The 25,183-nt window shown below is 36.5% G+C and overlaps 1 protein-coding gene across 1 annotated transcript in view; it reads left to right on the top strand.

Moving 5' to 3' along the window:
- The window catches only part of NME7 (NME/NM23 family member 7), a 242,285-nt gene that overhangs the window by 11,987 nt on the left and 205,115 nt on the right, over positions 1 to 25,183 (top strand). Inside the window, exon 2 of the mRNA XM_030937211.1 lies at positions 24,349 to 24,456. Coding sequence (XP_030793071.1) covers positions 24,349 to 24,456 — 108 coding nt within the window. The remainder of the gene's footprint in view (positions 1 to 24,348; positions 24,457 to 25,183) is intronic.

The following is a 25,183-nucleotide window of genomic DNA, read 5'->3' as shown; positions in this document are numbered from 1 at the left end:
CATCAGAGAGTACTTCCTTGTCCACCTTTCTAAAGTAACATCTCCAGTTCCTCTCTGTCCCCCTACCGGCTTTACCTTCTCCTTTTTTCACTTTAGCACCTGACAAAAGCTTTGCAAATCTGTTATTTTAATGATAGTGCCTGACACTTAGAGAATGTTTTCTATTTTTTAAGGCATTTAAGATTCTTAACTAATTGACAGTGTCTTTGGAAGTAGGTATTGTATTTACAGAGAAGAGATACCAGTATCAGGGAGCAGAAAGGCACAAACATCCAAGGAAGAAAGACAATCCTCTGAAAAGATAGTTAAAAGAAAGGAAGGTAACTTTCCACTGAATTTCCCTGCTAGTTACTTGGTAGAGACCAGGAATGGACAACCAGTTTTGATCAAGGGCTGTTCACCTCTAGAGAAACGTCTAGCATTCTGGGTCAAAAACAGTGGACTCTTATTCTGAGAGAGAGCTCTAGCTTCATTCATTCAACAATTATTTTTAAGTTTATCTTGAGTGCCAGGCACTGTTCTGAGCAGTCAGTGACAAAGTCCCACCCTTATGGAGCTAAAATTTCTGGGGAGATGCAGAATAAACAAATACATAGTATAATGTGTGGTTTTGATAAGTGTTATGGGAAAAAAATCAAACAAGACAGAGAATGAAGAAGTTGGTATTTAGTTGGCTGGTCAGAGAAGCCTCCTTGCATTGCTGACATATGAGTGGAGACCTGAATGAAGTGATGATGTGGAGAGCCCTGAGAATCCTAGCCCTAGAGCTGTATAGGCAGAGGAAATAGTACATCCAAAGACCCGGAGGTGGGAGCCTGCTTGGTTTATTTAGTAACCAGCAAGAAGGCCAGTGTAACTGGAGCAGAGAAGGTGAGGGAGAGGGTGGCAGAGGCAGGTGAGGGAGATGAGATAAAGAGGTAGCCTGAGGCCAGATCATACAAGGCTTATGTGGCATGAAATCAGTCTTTTTTAAACAAAATTAAACAAAATTTTTGTGGGTACATAGCAGGTATGTGTGTGTGTGTGTATAATATATATATATATATAACATATATTATATACATCCATAGTATACTAGGTGTATGTATGTGTGTATATAAGATATATTTAATATACCTACTATATGTAATATTTGTAAATGTATAAGTATATATTTAATACTTTAATATATAAGTATGTACATGAGATATTTTGGTGCAGTCATACAATGCATAATAAACATATTTTGGAAAATTTGGTATCCATTTCCTCAAGTATTTATCCTTTGTGTTAAAAAACAATCAAGTTATACGCTTCTAGTTATTTTAAATTGTATAATTAAATTATTATTGACCTGTTATGCCCTTGAATACCAGGTCTTACTCACTCTTTCTATTTTTTTTTGTACCCATTAACCATCCTCACTCACCTCCTCACAACACCCTACTACCTTTCCCAATCTTCTACTTTCTATCTCCATGAGTTCAATTGTTTTGATTTTCACATCTCACAAGTAAGTGAGAACATGCAATGCTTGTGTTTCTGTGCCTGGCTTATTTCACTTAACATAATGACCTTTAATTCCATTATGTTGTTGCAAATGACAGAATCATATTTTTTTTATGACTGACAAAATTCGCATTTTTTAAAATGGTATTTGTACCATATTTTCTTTATCCATTCTTTTGATGGACACTTAAGTTGCTTCCAAATTTTGGCTGTTGTCAATAGTGCTGCAGTAAACACAGGAGTGCAGATATCTCTTTGATGTACTGATTTCTTTTGGGTATAGACCTAGTAGTGGGATTGTCGGATTGTAAGGTAGCTGTATTTTTAGTTTTCTGAAGAAGCTCTAAACTGTTCTCCATAGTGGTTGTACTAATTTACATTCCCAACAATAATGTATGAGTGTTCCCTTTTCTCCACATCCTTGCCAGCATTTGTTACTGCCTGTCCTTTGGATAAAACTTTTTTAAATTGGGGTGAGATGATACCTCATTGTAATTTTGATTTGCATTTTTCTCATGATCAATGATACTGAGCAACTTTTCATATCACTGTTTGCCACTGGTTGTCTTCTTTTGAGAAATGTCTGTTGAGATCTTTTGCCCATTTTTTAGTCAGATTGTTAGATTTTTTCCTGTGGAGTTGTTTGAGCTCTTTGTGTATTCTGATTATTACGTCTTGTTAGATGGGTAGTTTGCAAATATTTTCTCCCATTCTTTTGGGTTGTCTCTTCACTTTGTTGATTGTTTCCTTTGCTATGCAGAAGCTTTTTAACTTGATGTGCCCCAATTTATCCATTATTGCTTTGGTTGCCTGTGCCTGTGTGGTGGTGTTCAAGAAATTTTTGCCCATACCAATGTCTTAGGGATTTTGCTTAGTGTTTTCTTGTAGTAGTTTCATAGTTTGAAATCTTAAATTTAAGTCTTTAATCCAAATCCATTTTGATTTTATTTTTGTATATGGCCAGAGAAAGGGATCTAGTTCCATTCTTCTGCATATAAATACCCAGTTTTTCCAGTACCATTTATTGAAGAGACTGTCTTCTCCAATATATGTTCTTGGAACCTTTGTTGAAAATGAGTTCATTGTAGGTGTATGGATCTTTTTTTTTTTTTTTTTTGAGACGGAGTCTCGCTCTGTCGCCTGGGCTGGAGTACAGTGGCCTGGATCTCAGCTCATTGCAAGCTCCGCCTCCCGGGTTTACGCCATTCTCCTGCCTCAGCCTCCCGAGTAGCTGGGACTACAGGCGCCAGCCACCTCGCCCGGCTAGCTTTTTGTATTTTTTAGTAGAGACGGAGTGTCACCGTGTTAGCCAGGATGGTCTCGAACTCCTGACCTCGTGATCTGCCCGTCTCGGACTCCCAAAGTGCTGGGATTACAGGCTTGAGCCACCGCGCCCGGCCAGGTGTATGGATCTTAGATGTTAGAAAGCAGTGGAAGAGAATTCACTGAATGTCACTCATATTCCATAAGAGTGGCTGTTCGAATCTGATAATTTCATCAATAAGTTTAAAAGCTTTAAACTTATTTGGGGCTGATTGGGCAAAGGATACCTCCCCCCCCTTAGATTAGGTCCTCTTTCATGCAAGGAATTAGAGAGAAATGAAATTGTTGACCTGGCACAAGCTATCCTTTCATTAAAATGTTTCCTAAAGTCCTGATGACTGGAGGGGATATATTAAAAACAATAGGAGGCTGCTCTGCCTATGGAGTAGGCATTCTTTTACGCCTTTACTTTCTTAGTAAACTTGCTTTCACTTTTCTTTAAAAAAAGAAACTTATTAACTCATAAGTCAGAATGGGGAAGCTCTTTTTCTTAATAGTTAATAGCTATCACTTATTGAATGCCTACTGTATATTAAATTCTTTTCACATAAGGAAAACCTCAGTTTTTAAAAATACTCAAGATTATACTGCTAGAAAGCAGTAGGGCCCAGATTTGAGCCAGTTAAGCCTAGAACCTCATATTCTTTCTAGCCTACTACTTAGGGTCGTGATGTTTAATTTTTTTTTTTTTTTTGTAACTCTTTTTTTGCTTTTATGTAGCTACAGAAAGAAATTTAACTTCCTTTTCAAAAACTCAATTTCTAGTGGATATAGGTGATATACATTTTTTTCAGGGATTCAGAATTCATATTTTGATACTTGACTAGGGCTCTGCAAAATTACTATGGTTTGATGAATAACTACAGGGCTAAAATTGAGGGTATATGTAAAACGGCTTTGTGAAATGACTTTTTGGGCAGGATATGTTGAATCCACATTGAACACTAGGTGGCACTCTTCCATCATTGGACACTTCCAGGAAAAGCTATTCTTTATGGATTTTATTAGTTGCTTATTAATTTTAATCATATTGAAGTGGCATTCGAATGCTGTTTATCTAGAAATCACAGATGGATACAGTGTCACAGATTATTTCTCATAAAGTCAAAGACACACATTTTTCTTACCTAAATTAGAAAACTTTAGCATAAATGATGAAACTAATGATCTTCTTTGGGATTAAGCTTGAAAATGCGTTTTTTTTTTTTTGTTTTTTTGGCCTTTTTTTGGAATCTGTTACTTTACCAAAATATCCTTTGACATTTTAAAAAACTTAAACAGGAAACTACAAAATAAAAATAATGTTTGAATTACACGAGATAATATAGGCAAATGCATTCCAAAGAAAACACTGTCTTAGTATCTTCTTCAGCTAGACTGTCTGATGATTACTACTTCTAACACTTGTGGATGTATCAAGACTTTGACCACTTTTATAAAGGTACCTTCGTGGTTACAACCACTTAAATCTGTATCACTTTACCGTAAACACAGTATTTTCTCCATTGACTAATATTCAAAAAGACTCATTCTTTTTCTCATGAGGAAAATGCTATCAGAATCAGTAGCCAACTGTAGCTAATGCAGAATAGTAGTAATTTGCAATGCATGTAAATCTATATTTATATTTAGCATCTGCAGCATTTGGTATATGACATACAGGAAAAGATGGAACCATTTTGGTTTGCATATTTTGCATAGAGCTACTTTTCTCTATCTCTGCAACCAGGGCTGCTACATACTACATACAGGACCTTGTACAATTATGAGTGAGTTGCTGATATTCTAATTGATTATGTATTTTTCTAACAGGTGGCAGTAAAATATTCTGAGGAAGGTACAACTTTTTCTGTTTGCACAGGAGTACTAGATGAACTAAAGAATAGTCTTTTCAGATTTCTTAGCAATGATACTGCTCGTCTATGCCATTGGCTCTTATTCTTGAAAGAAAAAAGAATATGGGAGGAGGGAGCACAGGAGAGAGAAGGTGATATAAAAGTACCATTCCAGGGTGCATCTAATTTACTACAAATGTCAGAGTGGGTTTAGGGCCTCTACAATGGATAGATGCCACAGGATGCCATCCCACTGTATCTTCTCCTCATACTCTACCTTCAAATCATACTGGCTTTGTTGTTAAACTTGCAAAGGTCCATCTTCCTCCCAAAACTTTATACTTTTTGTCCACCTGGAATGTTTTTTTACCCCAGGTTTCTGCATGACTGGCTTTTCCTCATCCTGTTTTGACATCTCAGATCAAGTGTAGTTGTTATTCTAGTTGAAGGAGTACTCCCTAGCTCACTACCCCTAATAATTGGCATGTTTACTTATTTATCCTATTGTTTTTGTAACACAATTTATTTATTTACTTACATTTTTAGAAATGGCATCTCGCTGTGTCGCCCAGGCTGGAGTGCAGTGGTACAGTCATAACTCCAACTCGTGGGCTCAAGCGATCTTCCTGCCTCAGCCTCCTGAGTAGCTGCAATTATAGGCATGAGCTATGATGCCTGGCTATAACGTATATTATTACAAGAATTATATATATTTTTTACTTTTACATTCTATAAGGAGAGACAGAAAATTAGTAAGTAAGCTGCATGTCAACAGGGCCTTGTCTGTCTTCTGTCTTGAATATCCCCACTATCTATTGCAGTGCCTGGCAAAGAGAAACCATTCAATATTTGTTGAATGAATCAAGGCATGAATAAATTCAACTTTTAAGGCATAACTAACATTTCAATTGATGATAGCTAGAAGAGTTCTGCTTTTTAAATTTATTCATTCAACAAATACTTAATAGATATCTGATAAATGCAATGCATATACCTAGTCCCTTGGGATGCATCCATAAATAAAACCGACAAAAATCTCTGCCCTAAAAGGGCTTGCATTCTATTGGAGCAGATATGCAATAAGCAATAAACATTTGAAGTATAGTATACATTATGCTTGAAGGTAAATAAGTGCTAGGGGAAAAAATGAACAGGGTAATGAATGTTGGGGGTACTGATAGTGGTGTTGAATATCATTTAAAGGGAGGTGGCCAGAGTTGGTCTTGTGGAGAAGATGATGATACCTGAGCAAAGTCTTGAGGGTGAGAAAGGATAAGCCATGTAAATATTGGGGAAAAGGTATTCCAGGAAATAAGACAGTGGACAGACTTTTTTAGGTGGGAGCATGCCATGTGTTCAAGAAACAGTGTGGCTAAGGCAAAGTAAGCAAGAGTGAGAGTTGTGGGAGATGAAGTCAGACGGATCACTGGAGGCCAGATTCTGGACGGCTTTGTGTGCTGTTGAAAGTGGGTTGACATTATTCTCATAGGCTGAGAGGAATGAGGTGATACAATTTATATTTTTACAGACTCTTCTCTGGCTATATTTTTTTAAGAGTAGATATAGGGGGGCAAAGATGGAAGTAGAGAGATTAGTTATGAGGATATAATCTACGTGAGGGAGTATGGTGGCTTGGAGTAGGGGGTTCGCAGTGGAGGTAGTAAAGTGGCTAGACTGTGTATATGTTTTGCAGGTAGATCTAATAGGATTTCCTGATGAATTGGATCTATGGTCTGAGAGAAAATGAGTCAAGGATAGAGTTCAAAGATGACCCTAGGATTTTGTTCTGAGCAATGGTAAGGATAGCATTGCTGTTAACTAAGATGTGGAAGATTGGTGAAGAAGCAAATTTGTGTTAGGGGGCTGGGAGCAGGATTTCAACTTGGGGCCTATTAAACTACAGCTGTCTAATATCTAGGATAAAAGGCAGTTGGATAGATATATGCACCTAAAATTTAGAGGGAGTGGTCTGGCCTGAGCACTGTCAATATATAGATTATATTTAAAGTCATGAGACTAGACAAGATGATAACAGAGTGAGTGTAGCTAAAGATCAAGGGTCTAAAGACCAAGTTGTAGAGTATTCTGACACTCGAACATCAAGAAACCAAGGAGAAAGGACTGAACTGGAATAGAAGAGAGGTTTCAAATCAGCAACTTAAGGTTCTACCTTAAAACAAAAAACAAAAAACAAAAAAAAAGGCAAAGTGTGATGATTCACTCATGTAATCCTAGCACTTAGGGAGGCAAAGTGAGAGAATTACTTGAGGCCAGAAGTTTGAGACTAGTCTAGACAACATAGTGAGACCGCCCCCCCACCATCTCTACTAGAAAATAAAAAGAGAACAGAAAAAGAAAAATAGGAATGAATTAAACCTAAAGGAAATAGAAAAGAAAGGAAATAAGTATTGGAGTAGGAAACAGTAAAATAGAAAATGGAGGAAATCAATGAAACTAAAAATCAGTTATTGGAAACAATTAGCATAGGCAAAACTTTGGTTAGACTGACCAAGAAAAAAGACTGAAGATACAAATTATCAAAATCGGGAATGAAAGAGGAGACATCGCTCCTATCCCTACAGAAATTAAAAGGATTATAAGGGAATACTAGGAACAACTTTCTCCCATTAAATTAGATAACTTAGAGGAAATGGGCAAAATCATTGAAAGACATAACTGCTAAAACTCAAGAATAAATAGAGAATCTGAATAGAGCTATGCTAAATAAAGCAATTGAATTCGTAACTAAAAATCATTCTACAAAGCTCATACCCAGATGACTACTCTCATGAATTCTATTCAACATTTAAACAATAAATAATAGCAATCTCACAAACTTTACTGGAAAATAGAGGAGGAAGTACAACTCACTCAGTGAAGCCAGTATTGTCCTATACCAAAGCCAGATTAAGACATTGCAAGAAAAGAAAACTACAGACCAACATCATGAATAGAGGCAAAAAAAATCTTCAATAAAGTATCAGCAATATTAGCAACACATAGAATGGTTTATATACCATGATCCAGTGGGATTTATGCCAAAAAGATTTAACATCTGAAAATCAATGAATATAACACACAAAAAAATAGTGAAAGAAAGGATAAAACACATATAATCATAGACACAGAAAAACACTTTACAAAATTCAATACCATTCATAATAAAAATTCTCAACAAATCAGAAGTAGAAGTGAACTTTAACCTAAGGGGGTTTATGAAAAAGCAACATATTTAAATGGTAAGTGTGAATGCTTTCTTCCTGAGATTGGGAACAAGGCTAAGATGTGTGCTCTCACAATTTTATACAACACTGGAATGAAAGTTCTAGTTGGTACAGTAAGGCAAGAAATAGATGAAAGACATCTAGACTGGAGAGGATAAAACTGCCTTTATTCACAGAGGATGTGACCCTATATATAGAAAATCCTAAGGATTCCACAAAAAAAAATTACTACAACTAATGTGTTCATCAAGGTTACAGAATACAAGAGCAATTGATTTCACAAAAATTAATTATATTTCTATATACTGTAATGAACACTCTGAAAAAGAGATTAAGAAATTAACTCCACTTCAATGACACCAAAAGAATACTCAGGAATAACTGAAAGAATTGTACACTGAAAACTAAACCGATACTGAGTAAAATTAAAGACCTAAATAAATGGAAACATTCAACCTTCATGGATTGGAAGACTTAATATGGTTAAGGTGGCAATTCTCTCTAAATTAGTAGATAGGTTTAGTGCAATTCCTATCAAAATCCCAGTGGGCATTTTTGCAGAAATTGACAAGCTGATCCTAAATTTGATATGGAAATGTGAAGGGCCCAGATTAGCCAAGATATTTTGAACAAGAATAACAAAACTGGAAAACTTATACTTTCTGGTTTCAAAACTTCCTATAAAGCAACAGTAATCAAGACAATGTGGGCCAGGTGCAGTGGCTCACGCGTGTAATCCCAGCACTTTGGGAGGCCAAGGCAGGAGGATCACTTGAGGTTAGGAGTTCGAGATCAGCCTGGCCAACACGGTGAAACCCTGTCTGTTATAAAAATACAAAAAAATTAGCCAGGCATGGTGGCATGTGCCTGTAGTCCCAGCTACTCAGGAAACTGAGGCAGGAGAAAATTGGCCAAACCAAAGAGGCCACAGGCCCTATGCAAGTCCAAAACCTGGCAGGGCACTTGTTAAATTTTTTTTATAACACGTTAAATCTTAAATCTCCAGAATGATCTCCTTTGATTCCATATCTCACATCCAGGGCATGCTGATGGAAGAGGTGAGCTCCCAGGGCATTGGCAGCTCCTTCCCTGTGGATCTGTAGGGGACAGCCCCCATGGCTGCTTTCAAAGACTGGCATCGAGTGCCCCTGGCTTTTTCAGGCACATGGTGCAAGCTGTCAGTGGATCTCCTATTCTGGAGTCTGGAGGACATTGACTCTCTTCTGTGTGGGAGCCCTGACCCCACATTTTCTCTCTGCATTGCCCTAGTAGAGGCTCTCCACGAGGGCTCTGCCCTAGCAGCAGACTTTTGCCTGGACATCTAGGTGTTTTCATACATCCTCTGAAATCTAGGTGGAGGCTCCCAAAGCTCTGCTCTTGTCTTCTGCACATACTTGCAAGCCCAACACCATGTGTCAGCTGCCAAGGCTTGGGGCTTGCACACTTTAAAGCAATGCCCCAAGCTGTATCTTGGCCCCTTTTAGCCTCAGCTGGAGCTGGAGTGGCTGAGACTCAAGGTGTCATGCCCCAGGGCCGCACAGAGCAGTGGGGCCCCAGGCCCAGCCCACGAAACCATTTTTCTCTCCTAGGCTTCCAGGTCTGTGATAAGAGGGGCTGCCACGAAGATCTCTGACATGCCCTGGAGACATTTTCCCCATTGTCTTGGCTATTAACATTCTGTTTCTCTTTTTTTGTGCAAATTTATTCAGCTAGCTTGAATTTCCCCCTAGAAAATGGGTTTTTCTTTTCTACCACTTGGCCAGGCTCCAAGTTTTCCAAACCTTTTTCTCTGCTTCTTTTTTAAACATAAGTTCCAATTTCAAACCATCTCTTTGTGAACACATCTGACTGAAAGCTTTCAGAAAATGCCAGGTCACCTCTTGAATTCTTTTCTGTTTAGAAATTTCTTCTGCCAGATACCCTAAATCATCTCTCGAGTTCAAAGTTCCACAGATCTCTAGGGCAGAGGCAAAATGTTGCCAGTCTCTTTGCTAAAGCATAACATGAGTGACCTTTACTCCAGTTCCCACTAAGTTCCTCATCTTCATCTGAGACCACCTCAGCCTGGACATCATTGTCCATATCACCGTCAGCATTTTTGTCAAAACCCTTCAACAAGTCTCTAGGAAGCTCACAACTTTCCCACATCTTCTTTTCTTCTGAGCCTTCCAAACTTTTCCAACCCCTGCCTGTTATCTAGTTCCAAAGATGCTTCCATATTGTCAGGTTACCTTTATATCAGTACCCCACTCTGCCAGTACCAATTCTCTGAATTAGTCCATTTTCACACTGCTATAAAGAATACCTGAAACTGGGTAATTTATGAAGGAAAGAGGTTTAACTGACTCACAATTCTGCATGGCTGTGGAGGCCTTAGGAAAGTTAACAATCATGGCAGTGGGCAAAGGGGAAGCAGACACTTTCTTCACAAGGTGGCAGGAGAGAGAGAATGTGCAGGGGAAACTGCCACTTTTAAAACCATCAGCTCTCATGAGAACTCGCTATCACAAGAACAGCATGAGGAAAACTGCCCCTGTAATCCAATCACCTTCCACCAGGTTCCTCTCTTGACACATGGGGATTATAATTCAAGATGAGATTTGACTGGGGACCCAGAACCAAACCATGTCAATACTGAAATGGGATAACTGAACAGTTCACTAAAGGGACTAATTACAAAGGTATGGGCAGAGTAACAGAAACTAACAAGGGATGGTTCAAGAAGCAGAAGTCGAGGTTAGTGACAACAGGGAGCCTTTACTACTTCTTGACCTATCAGGGAAAACGGAGAGAACTACCAGAGAGCAGCTGTAATGGAAAGGCTGTCTGACACGAGCTGTGGTCTTCATTGCAGAGGAGAAACTTAACCAATGTGATCTGGCAAGGAGGAGGAAGTAGAATAAATATCTTGGCCACTCGTTCTTCCTTTGATTTGTAGCCACTGGCTTCTACTGGCCAAACCTATGTTAAAGTCCAAGGGCAAGGGGGTCCTTTGATGAAGTTCATGGAGGCCAGCTGACCAGGCTTAGAACAGGATGGAGAAGAGCAGAGTGATGGTCTGGAGGGACAAATGGAAAATGTCTAGCACATCCACTTTCAGGCAGAGTGGTACAATAGCTATGGGATAAAGGAATAACAAGACTTGGCTCAGTGTGTTTGTGACCTTGACAACAGTTGCTTTTTTGGAAAAACTCAAAGTTAGCATTTATATTGTTACTTTCTGTGTTATCAGATGATTTCTAGCTCAATAATAAAGTCAATTTTCTAACTGAATATTAAGTGAATAGTTTATAATTGCTTAAATATTTTCATGCCACTATAATTAGCCCCAGAATTTATTTATTGATTAAGAGCCATCTCTCTTTTTGGAATATTGCGGTTCAGTTAGTTGTTGGCAAGTGATCTCTGATGGGTAACTCATGTCTGGAGTTACTTAATACTTTGCCAAGTATATTCGTTTAAGATGGTAGTCAGAGAAGCCCGTAGTTATCCAGAAAAGTAAGAAAAGATATGCTCTTTGAGAATCTTTCTGGAAATATAAGTAAACGAACTTACAAACAAATATTAGAGTTTTGGGGGGAGTTTTTTGAATATGGAAGAGTGAATTTTTGCCATTTTGTCAAGATGTATTGCTGTGCACATTTATTTACTCCTTTAGATCTTTATTTTGGTAAATATTTTATTTGAGTATTTTAAGGTCCCAGAACTAGGAGAGCCAGCTTGAAGTTTCAATAGAAATAAGTGATATAGCCTCTGTCTTTGAGAATTTCATAATTTTATCAGAGAGATAATTGTGTTGTGTAATACAAAATTAGACGACAACCCAGTGTTCTGCTGTGGGAACATCAGTCTGCCGTGAAGAAACAAGGGTCCTTGTTGAACTAAGCCACTTAACAAGTCAACGTAATTTTTGCCAAGTCACTTAACTTATCTGAGCTTCTGTTTCCTCATTGTTAATGTTCCTTTGATCTCTGAAATTCTGTGAAAATCACATTCCAATTACAGAAATATCCATTGGCTGGGGTTGGTCTGGGAAGACTTCATAATAACCATGTTTTCTTTGAGATGTCTAAAGGAAAGTTCAGCCTTGCTTTTCAGAGAGGTTTCCCTTGATAGATGGTGTGTGGCATTTTTTTTTTTTTTTTTTTCCACTGGGCAGTGATCTACAGAAGTCAGCAAAAATTTTCAAGATCATAGGGCCCGAGGTGAAGTTTAAAAAGCTGTTTCTCCCCTGAAACTGGATGTGTACTTTTTAAAATGATTCCATCTTGTTTGACCAGCTTCCTGCTTTATACTAAACTGTGGAAATGGTTCTTTTCTGGCATTTTTCACTAACAAAATTTAGCAGGAATTAAGGTGAAAGTACATCTTAAACATCACAGTTGGGGAAATACAAGCGTTTGTGTTCTGTTCACTGCATCATTGACTTTTTTTCTGTAAAGACTAAAACTAATGCATTCTATTTCTGAGATATTGTATTGAAGTGACATTAAAAAACACAATCTTGGAAATATGTGAAATTCTGTTGAAAGTGTTTTTTCAAAAGAAAACATTTGTTTTTAAACTGTAATTTTTTAAAAGCAAAAGGTGATTGCAACGGTTATACTTAGTGTTTAAAGAATTTAAGTGAAATAGGATAGCTAACTAAATTTAATAATTCACCTAACATTTCCTTCTGTTATAATTTGTTTTCCTTTATTAATGAGAAATGCTAAGTTGGAGCTGACAAATTAGATTCTGAACACATGAAGACTCTTTTTACTTGAGCTTGCCTTCTGTCTGTCTTTATGAGACAGATTTATGAAGAAGCAATAAGTCTCTGAACAACCTGGACAGGCTCAAAACTGGTTATGGTCACACTAAAGTCAGGTTAATATTTGACACTATTCAATGTAAGAAAATTTCTTGGTCTTTGGAGGAAGCCTTGGAGGAAGACTATGTGATAAAGGATAGGTACAAAACAAGTTAGTGCTTAAAATCTAGCCTCTGGCAATGGGAGAATATAAACCTTTTCCTTGTGTTTTTATTTCTATTGTACTTATCACTGCGACATCTAAGTAAAACAATGTGAATTATGATGCTTGTTTGCCTACTATGTAGGTAATACATTTTTAATTGTCTGCTATGTTCTCAGAATGTTCAAGGCAAAGTGAAAAGTTCCTTGTTTAGAAGCCACTTTTCACTCACCCTTACTGGAAGCAACTGGCTTGGGGGGGCAGGTTCTTAGATGGTGTTGATTTCCTTCTATATATATATATATATATTTTTTTTTTTTTCTTCTAAAAAAATCAGGATATATGTGCAGAACGTGTTTGTTACATAGGTACACGTGTGCCATGGTGATTTGCTGGATCTATTGACTCGTCCTGTTCCCTCCCCTCATCCCCCATCCCCCAACAGGCCCTGGTATGTGTTGTTCCCCCCTGGGTGTCTACGTGTTCTCATTGTTCATCTCCCACTTATGAGTGAGAACGTGTAGTATTTGGTTTTCTGTTCCTGTGCTGGTTTGCTGAAGATGATGGCTTCCAGCTTCATCCATGTCCCTGCAAAGGACATGATCTGACACCTTGTTATGGCTGCATAGTATTCCATGGTGTATGTGTACCACATTTTCTTTATCCAGTCTGTCATTGATGGGCATTTGGATTGGTTCCATGTCTTTGCTATTGTAAATAGTGCTGCAGTAAACATACATGTGCATGTGTCTTTTTAGTAGAATGATTTATATTCCTTTGGGTACGTATCCAGTAGTGGAATTGCCGGGTCAAATGCTATTTCTGCTTCTAGATCCTTGAGGAATCGCCAGTGCATATCACCAGTCATCTTCCGCAATGGCTGAACTAATTTACATTCCCACCAACAATGTAAAAGCGTTCCTATTTCTCCAAAGCCTTGCCAGCCCCTTGTTTCGTGACTTTTTAATCATCATTCTAACTGGTATGAGATGGTATCTCATTGTGGTTTTGATTTGCATTTCTCTGATAATCAGTGATGTTGAGCTTTTTTTCATATGTTTGTTGGCCACATAAATGTCTTCTTTTGAAAAGTGTCTGTTCATATCCTTTGCCCACTTTTGGATGGGGTTGTTTATTTTTTTCTTATAAATATGTTTAAGTTCCTTGTAAATTCTGGATATTAGACTTTTTCAGATGGGTAGATTGCAAAAATTTTCTCCCATTCTGTAGGTTTCCTGTTCACTGTGATGATAGTTTCTTTTGCTCTGCAGAAGCTCTTTAGTTTAATTAGATCCTATTTGTCAGTTTTTGCTTTTGTTGCAATTGCATTTGGCCTTTTTGTCATGAAGTCTTTGCCCATGCCTGTGTCCTGAGTGGTATTGCCTACGTTTTCTTCTAGGGTTTTTATGGTGTTGGATTTTACATTTAAGTCTTTAATCCATCTTGACTTAATTTTTGTATGAGGTGTAAGTAAGGGGTCCAGTTTCATTTTTCTGTGTATGGCTAGTCAGTTTTCCCAGCACCATTTACTGAATAGGAGATCCTTTCCCCATTGCTTGTTTTTGTCAGGGTTGTCAAAGATGAGATGGTTGTAGATGTGTGGTATTACTTGTGAGATCTCTATTCTGCTCCATTGGTCTATGTGTCTGTTTTGCTACCTGTAACATGCTGTTTTGGTTACTGATGCTGTTGATTTCTATTATAATGTCATTCAAGGTGAATATGGGTTCATGGAGACTCAGACTAAACTTTAGAAGCCTTTTGAACTGTAACCTTTATCATCTACATAATTTACTCCAGAATATCTTTTAAGTCAAACAGAAGCAGATACTTGGCTTGAAATAGATTGAGACTAGTTACTGACCCTTCAGCATGCAAATCATGAAAATAAGACTTCTAGTTGGTTTAAGACATTTCTTCATCATGCATTATGTAATCCATTTAGTATGATTTAAAGAAGGGAACACTTTTGTATGAACAAAAATATTTTGCTGCCTATTGTGAAGCAATTTTTCCTAAAATACAGCATTACGAAATGCAATGTACATTTTTTTCAGTGCATTGTTAGAATTACAAGTCTGATAAGTGTGGCTTGATTTTTATTGTTATGATTGTATTGGTTTTTAAAACCTGATTTGTCTTAATAGGGGGTTAAATTGAAAGAACATAGTTGCTGTTTCTAGAAATCTTAGTCCAGTGTCTCTCAGAAGGGAGTTTCGATCCCTTCTTGCCATGGTTAAGGAGACTGGCTAAGAGCAGGACATCTGGAGTCAAGCTGCCTGGGTTCACCTCTGTTTATAAGCTGTGTGATCTTGGCAAATTTCTTTTTTATAAAAAATTAAATTTTTATGGTTACATAGTAGGTATATATATTTATGGGGTTCATGAGATAGTTTTGATACAGGCCATGCAATGTGAAATAAGCACATTATGGTGAATGTACTGTGTCCCATCAAGCATTTATCCTTTTGATACATTTATCCTTTGATATCCTTTTGTTACAAGCAATGCAGTTACACTCTTTATTTTAAAATGTACAATTAAGTTATTATTGGCTACAGTCACCCTACTGTGCTATCAGTAGGTCTTAGTCATTCTTTTTATTTTTATATTTTTGTATTTATTTTATATTTTTGTGCCTGTTATTCACCCCCACTTTCCCTACAGCCTCCCACTACTCTTCCCAACTTCTGGTAACCATCTTTCTACTCTCTATGTCCATGAGTTCAAATTTTTTCCATTTTTTTAGAACCCAAAGATAAGTGAGAACATGCGATGTTTGTCTTTCTGTGCCTAGCTTATTTCACCTAACATAATGATCTCCAGTTCCATCTCTGTTGTTGCAAATGACTGGATCTCATTCTTTTTTATGGCTTAATGGTACTTCATTATGTATATGTACCACATTTTCTTTATCCATTCATCTGTTGATGGACATTTAGGTTGCTTTCAGATCTTAGCTATTGTAAACAGTGCTGCAACAGACATAGGAATGCAGATATCTCTTCAATATCCTGATTCCCTTTTATTTGGGTATATAGCCTGCAGTGGGATTGCTGGATCATATGGTAGCCCAATTTTTAGTTTTGTGAGAAACCTCCAAACTGTGTTCTCCATAATGGTTTTGCTAATTTACATTCCTAACAGCAGTATACAAGGGTCCCCTGTTCTCCACATCCTCACTAGCATTTTTTATTGCCTGTCTTTTAGATAAGAGCCATTTTAACTGGGATAAGATGATATCTCATTGTAGTTTTGATTACATTTCTCTGATGATCAGTGATATTGAACACCTTTTCATATGCCTATTTTCCATTTGTATGTCTTCTTTTGAAAAATATCTATTCAGATCTTTTGCCCATTTTGTAGTCAGATTATTAGATTTCCTCCTGTTGAGTTGTTTGAGCTCCTTAGGTGTTCTGGTTATTAATCCATTGTCAGATGGGTAGTTTGCAAATATTTTCTCCCACTCTGTGGGTTGTCTCTTCACTTTGTTGATTGTTTTATTTGCTGTGCAGAAGGTTTTTAACTTGATGTGATCCCGTTTGTCCCTTTTTGCTTTGGTTGCCTATGTTTGTGGGGCATTGCTCAAGAAATTTTTGCCCAGACCAATGTCCTAGAGATTTTCTCCCATGTTTTCTTGTAGTAGTTTCATAGTTTGAGGTCTTAGATTTAACACTTTAATCCATTTTTATTTTATTTTTGTATATGGCTGGAGATAGGGGGGTCTAGTTTCATTCTTCTGCATATAGATATCCAGTTTTCCCAGCACCATTTATTAAAGAGGCTGTCTTTTCCCTAGTGTATCTTGTTTGCACTTTTGTTGAAAATGGGTTGACTGTAGGTATGTGGATTTTTTCTGGGTTCTCTATTCTGTTCCATTGGTCTATGTGTCTGTTTTTATGTCAGCACCATGATGTTTGGATTACTATAGCTCTGTAGTATAATTTGAAGTCAGTTAATGTGATTTTTTTAGTTTTGTTATTTTTGCTTCGGATGGTTTTGGCTATTCTGAGTTTTTTGTGGTTCCAAATAAATTCTAGAATTGTTTTTCCTATTTCTATTCTTTGAAGAACGACATTGGTATTTTGATAGGAATTACATTGAATCTGTAGATTGCTTTAGGTAGTGTGGACATTTTAACAATATTAATTCTTCCAATTCCATGAACATGGAATAGCTTCTCATTTTTTTGTTGTCTTTTTCAAATTATTTCATCAGTGTTCTATAGTTTTCACTGTAGAGATCTTCACTTCATTTCTTTTGTTAATTCTTAGGTATTTTATTTTATTTGTGGCTATTGTAAATGGGATAACTATTTAAAATTTCTTTTTCGGATTGTTCACTGTTGGCATATAGAAGTACCACTGATATTTGTATGATGTTGTATCTTGCAACTTTACTGAATTTATCAGTTCTAAGAGTCTTTTAGTGGAGTCTTTAGGTTTTTCAAAATATAAAATCATATCATCTGTGAACAAGGATAATTTGACTTCTTCCTTTCCAATTTGGATGCCCTTTATATCTTTCTCTTGTGTGATTGTTCTGGCTAGGATTTCCATTATTATGTTGAATAACAGTAGTGATGATGGGCACCCTCGTCATGTTTCAGATCTCGGAGGAAAGGCTTTTAGTTTTTCCCCATTGAGTATGATACTAGCTGTGGGTCTGTTATATGTGTCAAATATGCTTTTATTATGTTGAGGTATGTTCCTTCTATATTCAGTTTTTTGAGAGTTTTTATCATGAAGGTATGTTGAGTTTTATCAAATGCTTTTACAACATCAATGAAAATGATTGTATGGTTTTTATCTTTCATTCTTTTGATATGACCTATCACATTGATTGATTTGCTTATGTTGAACCATTCTTGCATCCCAGGGATAAATCCCACTTAGTCATAATGAATGATCTTTCTAATGTATTGCTGAATTCAGTTTGCTAGTATTTTGTTGACGAGTTTTGCATTAATATTTATCAGAGATATTGACCTGTAGTTTTCTTTATTTATTTGTTTGTTTATTTATATGTGTCATTGTCTGGTTTTGGTATCAGGGTAATACTGTCCTCATAGAATGAGTTTGGAAGTAGTCCTTCCTCCTCTATTTTTTGGACTTTTCTTTACTGAGAGATTTTATTATGGCTTTGATATCATTACTTCTTATTGGTCTCTTTAGGTTTTGAATTTCTTCCTGGTTCAATCTTGGTAGATTGTATGTATCTAGTTATTTTTCTGTTTTTTTTCTTGAGTTTTCAGTTTATTGGCATATAGTTGCTTGTAGTAGCCATAAAGATTTTTTGAATTTCTCCTGTGTCATTTGTAATGGATTTTATTTATTTATTTAGAGACAGAGTCTTGCTCTGTCATCAGGCTGGAGTGCAGTGGCACGATCTCAGCTCACTGCAATCTCCTCCTCCCTGGTTCAAGCAATTCTCTTGCCTCAGACTCTCAAGTAGCTGGGACTACAGGCACCCGCCACCACGCCTGGCTAATTTTTGTATTTTTAGTAGATAACAGGGTTTCACTATGTTGACCAGGCTGGTCTCGAACTCTTGACATCGTGATTCTTCTGCCTCGACCTCCCAAAGTGCTGGGATTACAGGCGTGAGCCACTGCACCCAGCCATTTTGACTTCTTAATAATAGCCATTCTGACTGGTGTGAGATGGTACTGCATCGTGGTTTTGATTTGCATTTCTCTATACGCCACAGTTATAGTGTTATAATGTCCTGTGTTTTTCTGTGTACTTACTATTACCAGTGAGTTTTGTATCTTCAGGTGATTATTTGTTGCTCATTAATGTCTTTTTTTTTTCCGATTGAAGTACTCCCTTTAACATTTCTTATAGAACAGGTCTGGTGTTGATGAAGTTTCTCGACTTCTGTTTGTCTGGGAAAGTCTTTATTTCTCCTTCATGTTTGAAGGATATTTTCACTAAATATACTACTATAGGATAAAAGTCTTTTTTTCCTTCACCACTTTAAATATGTAATACCACTCTCTCCCAGCCTGTAAAGTTCCTATTGAAAAGTCTGTTCCTAGATGTATTGGAGCTCCATTGTTTATTTGCTTCTTTACTCTTGCTGCTTTTAGAATTCTTTCTTAATCCTTGACCTTTGGGAGTTAGATTATTAAATGCCTTGAGGTGGTCTTCTTTGGATTAAATCTGTTTGATGTTTTCTATAACCGTCTTGTATTTGGATATTGGTATCTTTCTCTAGGTGTGGGAAGGTCTCTGTTATCAGCCCTTTGAATAAACTTTCTACCCCTATCTCTTTCTCTACTTCTTCTATAAGGCCAATAACTCTTAGATTTGCCCTTTCCAGACTATTTCCTAGATCCTGTAAGTGTGCTTCATTGTTTTTTATTCTTTTTTTGTCTCCTCTGTATATTTTCAAATAGCCTGTCTTCAAGTTCACTAATTCTTTGTTCTGCTTGATCAATTCTGTTATTAAAAGACTCTGATGCCTTCTTCAGTATGCTTTTTGCATTTTTCAGCTCCAGAATTTCTGCTCAATTCTTTTTAATTATTTCAATCTTATTGTTAAGTTTATCTGATGGAATTCTGAATTTCTTCTCTGTGTTATCTTGAATTTCTTGGGTTTCCTTAGCAGAGTTTTTTTTTTTTTTTTTTTTCAAGAAACACAAATTTTCATGAAATTTGAAAATTCAAACCACAGCATGACGTTAAGAAAACACAAATATTGCTTATCTAGAAGAAAAAGTGTTTTGAACTTTTTCATAAAATATTTAGGAACAAAGAAGTTGAAGCTTGGAGCGGTAGAGTGAGAAATAAGGAATATGTGGGAGAGAAGGTAGAGTGAAAATAAAGTAGATTAGATTTTTTTTTTGTTAGCACTAAACTGGTTTGCTTCAGGCCCCTAGCCAGGGTTGATTTTGAAACATATAGCAGAGCTATTTTGAATACTCTGAAAGGTCAAACATGTCTGTTTCTTCAGAATTGGTCCCTTGTGCCTTATTTGGTTTATTTGGTAAGTTCATATTTTCCTGGATGATCTTGATACTTGTGGATGTCCATCTGTGTCTGGGCATTGAAAAGTTAGGTATTTACTGTAGTCTTTGCAATTTTGGCATGTTTGTACCCATCCTTCTTAGGAAGGCTTTCCATGTATTTGAAAAGACTTGGGTATTATGATTTAAGCTGTATCTGCTTTAAGGGTCACCCTAAGTCCACTATAAAACTAATGATGAATGTGTAACAGATAGTGTTATAAAATTTAAAAGAAAATTGTTACTAAGATTTTTATTGACAAAAACAGATCTATAACTGAACTCCCCAAAAGTTCAGAATTGTACTTTGGCTCTGATTTATTAATATTATATATCCTTTACAAAATTTTACTTAGTATTATATGTTCAGTAGTTTTTATTTTTATTTATAAATATAATTTTGGTCATTTTTCTGTCCATCATAAATCCCTTTTTCCTTCATACTGATTTTTTCTACAAAGACCTTTAAAAAACTATTTACCTAGGATTAGTTGCAGCTGAGGCTGCATCATCACAAATCCAGAGATGCTCTTCTTGTATGTCAGAAAAAGATCAGTGAGGGAGATGAGTGTGTGCAATGCAGCTCTAAAGTCACAGGTGGATCTATAAACCACCATCATTGCTTTGGGAGACATAGGCAACAGAAATCTTAAGTGCTTCACGTAAACTAAGTCATTTAATCCCCATAACTACCTTATGAGGAAAGTACTGTTTCCATTTTTCAGATGGGGAAAATGAGGCTTACAGAGATTAAGTCTTGCCTATGTCTTTTGGACTCTCTCAAATATTCCTCTATAATTTCCCCCCGAAAAACCCTTTATAGTTTCCTGGATCTTCTCTTTAAGCCACACATTTCAGGGCCACGTCACTTGCTGTAGGCCGCCAGCAAATGGTAGCAGCAGTAGCACCAGCAGCAGCAGACTTACCAGATTGGCGTGCTCATTGCACTCAGCATACTAGTAGTACCAGGCCCAGTTGGTATTTGTTGCTTGATGATCAAAGTATCATCAGGAATGGAATGGCTTTCTGATCAGTATTATTGAAATATGTGAGGCCAAGGTACAATTTTGCTTGGTAACATAAGCTTAAACTCACTCTTGAACTGAGAGATTGGATTTTTTAAAGTATATCTATATGGAAAAGATTGTTAATTTCATGTGATCCATTGTAAAGCTGGGCCTTCCTTTAAACAGTAGCAGAGAGAGGTGGTGGTGTGATTTATTTCACTAAGGAGTTGCTTAGTCTTCAAATATAATTTCACTTGCAATTCCAATATTGATCAAAATTTCCATAAAATCACCTATTTTATGTTATAAAACATATGAATTTTACATTACACTCAATAACATACATATATATACACACATATATGCATGTTACAATGTAAAAATTGTTTATATTACTTACCATTGAGTTCTCTCTGTATAGACAGAGACCTTAAGACTTTAAGATACTAAGGCTTTTGGGTACAATAATACCACATTGTCCAGTTCAAGTCACTTCAAGACTTCTGGGTATAATAATACACATCTTCCTTTAAGACTTTAAGATTTCTGGAACAAAGTGTGATTATGTGTGAGGGATCAACTCTTTTATTATGTATAACTTATATTTAAAATGTTCAAAAGAGGAAAAATGATTTGGCTTCTTTAAGAAAGTCTGTTTTTGATGCAGTGTAATCTTTAAATGCTCCCCATAAATTACTTTTGATAGAAGCTGGAATCTTCAAGGAAGAAGGAACTAATGATTGTCTATATAATCATTAGGTTGCGACATTCTTATCAGAGCATCTGTGGCAAACAGCTGAAGGTGTATCTATGTGCTACTAAAGTGTTTCTCCCTCTTGAGTTGGCCCTGGAAGGTTAGTGATAAGGAAATATGAAAATATCTGAGTCATAGAAAGTGTAGTTTCCAGTTTTGGCTCAGTTGTTAACCAGCTCTGTGACCTTATTCTAGTCATTTATATTCTCTGGAGCTCAGTTTCTTTATCCATAAAGTGAAGAGTTAAAAACAAAATGATATATAGCTTTAATATCATTTGAGGAAAAAAAAGCAAAAGGAAACCGAGTTCCTCTTTTTTTCTAGATTTGGCTCAACAAAGCTGAAAAGTAAATTTTCTTTAAATTTTAAAGTTGGCTTTGGTCTGGATGGTGTGTGTAAGTGTGCATGTGTGTGTGCATGTGTGTCAGGCAGGTAGTTGAAAGACCAACCTGTGATGTTTTATCCCAAGTCCAGATGTACCACTGTTATATCTCTAGATATATCTTTTAACTCTAGGAAGTAAACACAGTTTTTACTGTAAAAGTAAACCAGAAAGTTAAGTTTAAATCAGGTTTGAATATAATTTGTACTTGGAGTGATAAACCTTTTCTCACGGAGGAAACAGCACTGACTTGGGAGTTCGTTTCCAAATACTCTACTGAACAAGCACAGGTTTGAGCTCACTTTTGTACCTGTTTCTCTGCCCCTTGGTGGGCTCCCTCTACCAGCTTCTTAGGCTTCTCAGTCACTTGCCTACTTGACTTGAGACTCAGCACATGTCTTACGAGTAAAACAACACAATGAATGTTGGTTTCATTTCAGTGGGCTTCCTGTCTTTCTGGATCTTGGATCCTCATATCCTGGCTGCCTTAAAAGCTCTCCAAATCTTTGATACCCTACTTTTCTAGTTGTTCTTGGAAGTAGCATTGGTTTGCTATGAGCTACTTTGTCATAGCCAGAAGCAATAGTTCTTCAGTTTATTTTCTTTGTATTAAAACTGTTTTCTGGATAGAGTATAGTGCAAAATTCTGCTGCCCAATTCAGAATTAAAGGGTGTGGCTGGCAGGTTTGGTGGATAGGCTACATGGATAAATGGAAGTACCAGGTTTCATTGATTTTTCATTTGCTTTAGTTAGATGTGTCATTTCTTCTATTTTATATTTATTTTAGTGAAGGCAACATTTCAATTATGTATGTAAGTAAATATTTTATTATGGATAGTAAAAATTTTAATTTACTAATATTTAAATTTTTATTTGTGAGTACAATACTAGAATGCACAGTGAAACTTAAACTCAAAAAAGCTGTATTGTGATATAGTCAATATGAAAAATATATATGATGAAAGGCTTTTACAAATGTCATAGTATGTCTCTTATTTTACATTTATTTTCTCTTGAGTAATCAGCATGGTTTAAATATGTCTTTGGATGATTGTGGGAAAAATAAAAGTGTCTTAAAAACTACTCATCTACATTATAGTTTATAGATATATTATAAACATAATAAGACATACAACTTCTACCATTAGAATTTATAAGTCAATTATTAACATAAAAAGAATCCCCAAATTTACCCTAACCAGAGCATCAGATGGCAGATCCAGAATTAGCAATAAAAATCCTAGATTCCCTTCTTCCCTATGCTTTTATTTGCTTATTATAATGAAGGACCTTTGGGGCGAGGGTATTTTTACTAACATATGTAATGGGAAATCCTTCTCGATAGTCAAGGGCAAAGGACCCATCTTTGACTTATTTTTTTTCATTTTTTGCTCTCTGTGGTAGCCCTAAGAATGTACTTCACAGACCTCCAACTACAGGCAACCTAAATGACCAAGGGTCCCGGCTGCTGTTCTCTGAAATCCACTGCTGCTTTTGTGCTGAGCACTTGTTTCCCAAAGGCTGCTCCCAGCCAGTGATTGAGAGGAACAGGGATACTAAAGCTGGCCCCTCCGTGTCCTTGGGAGTCACCTGGCTCTAGCACTTCCTGATGGGCTTACTGAACCTTCCTTAGAGGGTGTAGCAATCTGGGATGATTCCACTTAACCTTCCTTGCATCTCTCCACCACTCTGTGTCAAACTTGCATTGTTTTTGTCAGCTTTTCTAGTCTTCCTTGGCTCCTTCCTCATTTTATATTACAGGAATTTTCCTTAATGAAATTCTTGCATGTTCAATCTTGTCTTCACATTTATTTTCAGAGGTCCTAGACTAACACATTCTCTATTTCTATAAAAAGATACTATCATATGTAATTACTAAGGAAAAAAGATGTTTACTATAATTTTAATGGTAATATTCTGATACTACAAGATTCTCAAATTTAGGGAAGTCAGAACTTCATATAATTGAGAGCTATCCTCAGAAATGTATTCTTATATTAATTTATTGATAGTCTCTATGTAAACTTGCTTTCAGAAGGACTGAATTGCTACCACAGTAAAATCAGGAGCTCATGTTCTCAGAAAATGTTAATTTACTCAGGATGATTAGATGGCTATAAAGTAATAAGCAATCCATAAGTCATCTCTGAGATATCTAAGGGTATTTAGTGAGAAATTAAAAGGAAATATTTGTGAGGGTGTATTGATAACTGATATTTTGTTGAAAAGCAGAAAAATTCAATACAATAGGTAGGAGTAAGTTTGTTTTTGGCAAATTGGTAATTCTTGCTTTCATTTTGTGTGACTTATAGGAGAGTGCTTGTTCTTTATATGTTAGTGTTAAAATTCTTCTGTCTTTCTTCGCAGAGTCATAGTGAAAGATTCGTTTTCATTGCAGAGTGGTATGATCCAAATGCTTCACTTCTTCGACGTTATGAGCTTTTATTTTACCCAGGGGATGGATCTGTTGAAATGGTAAATAAGCCTTTCTTTGCTTGAATGTCGGCAAAGGGGGTGAACATGGGAACCATTGCCTTTTATATAATTGCTTTTTAAAAACAGATTTATATGTATGTGTGTGTGTGTGTATATATATATATGGAAATTCTTTTTAAAAATATTCATTATAATTTCAATATAAGAAGTTAACTTGTGCCTTTACTTTTAATGTCAAATATAGGATATTTTTTTTTGTTGTTAGAAGACTGAAGTGGGGGTTGGGCACGGTGACTCATGCCTGTAATTCCAGCACTTTGGGAGGCCGAGGTGGGCGGATTACTTGAGGTCAGGAGTTCGAGACTAGCCTGACCAACATGGTGAAAAGCTGTCTTTACTAAAAATACAAAAAATTAGCCGGGCGTGGTGGTACATGCCTGTAATCCCACCTACTCGGGAGGCTGAGGCAGGAGAATAGCTTGAACTCAGGAGGTGGAGGTTGCAGTGAGGTGAGATCACGCCACTGCACTCCAGCCTGGGCCACAGAATGAGCCTCTGTCTCAAAAAAAAAAAAAAAAGACTGAAATGGGATTATTCATGTTTTGGATAAGAAATAACAAATAAGTGATTATAGATAAGGATTATTATGGTCATAAATACGTCCTCATTATTGAAAGCTGTTACTGCTACAAAAAGTCAAATTGAGGAGGCTCAAGCTAAGAGGCTTTTGTTTATTTCTTTGTGTTTCTTCACTGGCAACACAATT

The sequence above is a fragment of the Rhinopithecus roxellana genome, chromosome 8, assembly GCF_007565055.1.
Source record: "Rhinopithecus roxellana isolate Shanxi Qingling chromosome 8, ASM756505v1, whole genome shotgun sequence".
NCBI classification, from domain to species: domain Eukaryota; kingdom Metazoa; phylum Chordata; class Mammalia; order Primates; family Cercopithecidae; genus Rhinopithecus; species Rhinopithecus roxellana.
The sequence above is the reverse complement of the archived record's forward strand: the minus strand, read 5'-3'. Positions and strand labels throughout refer to the sequence as shown.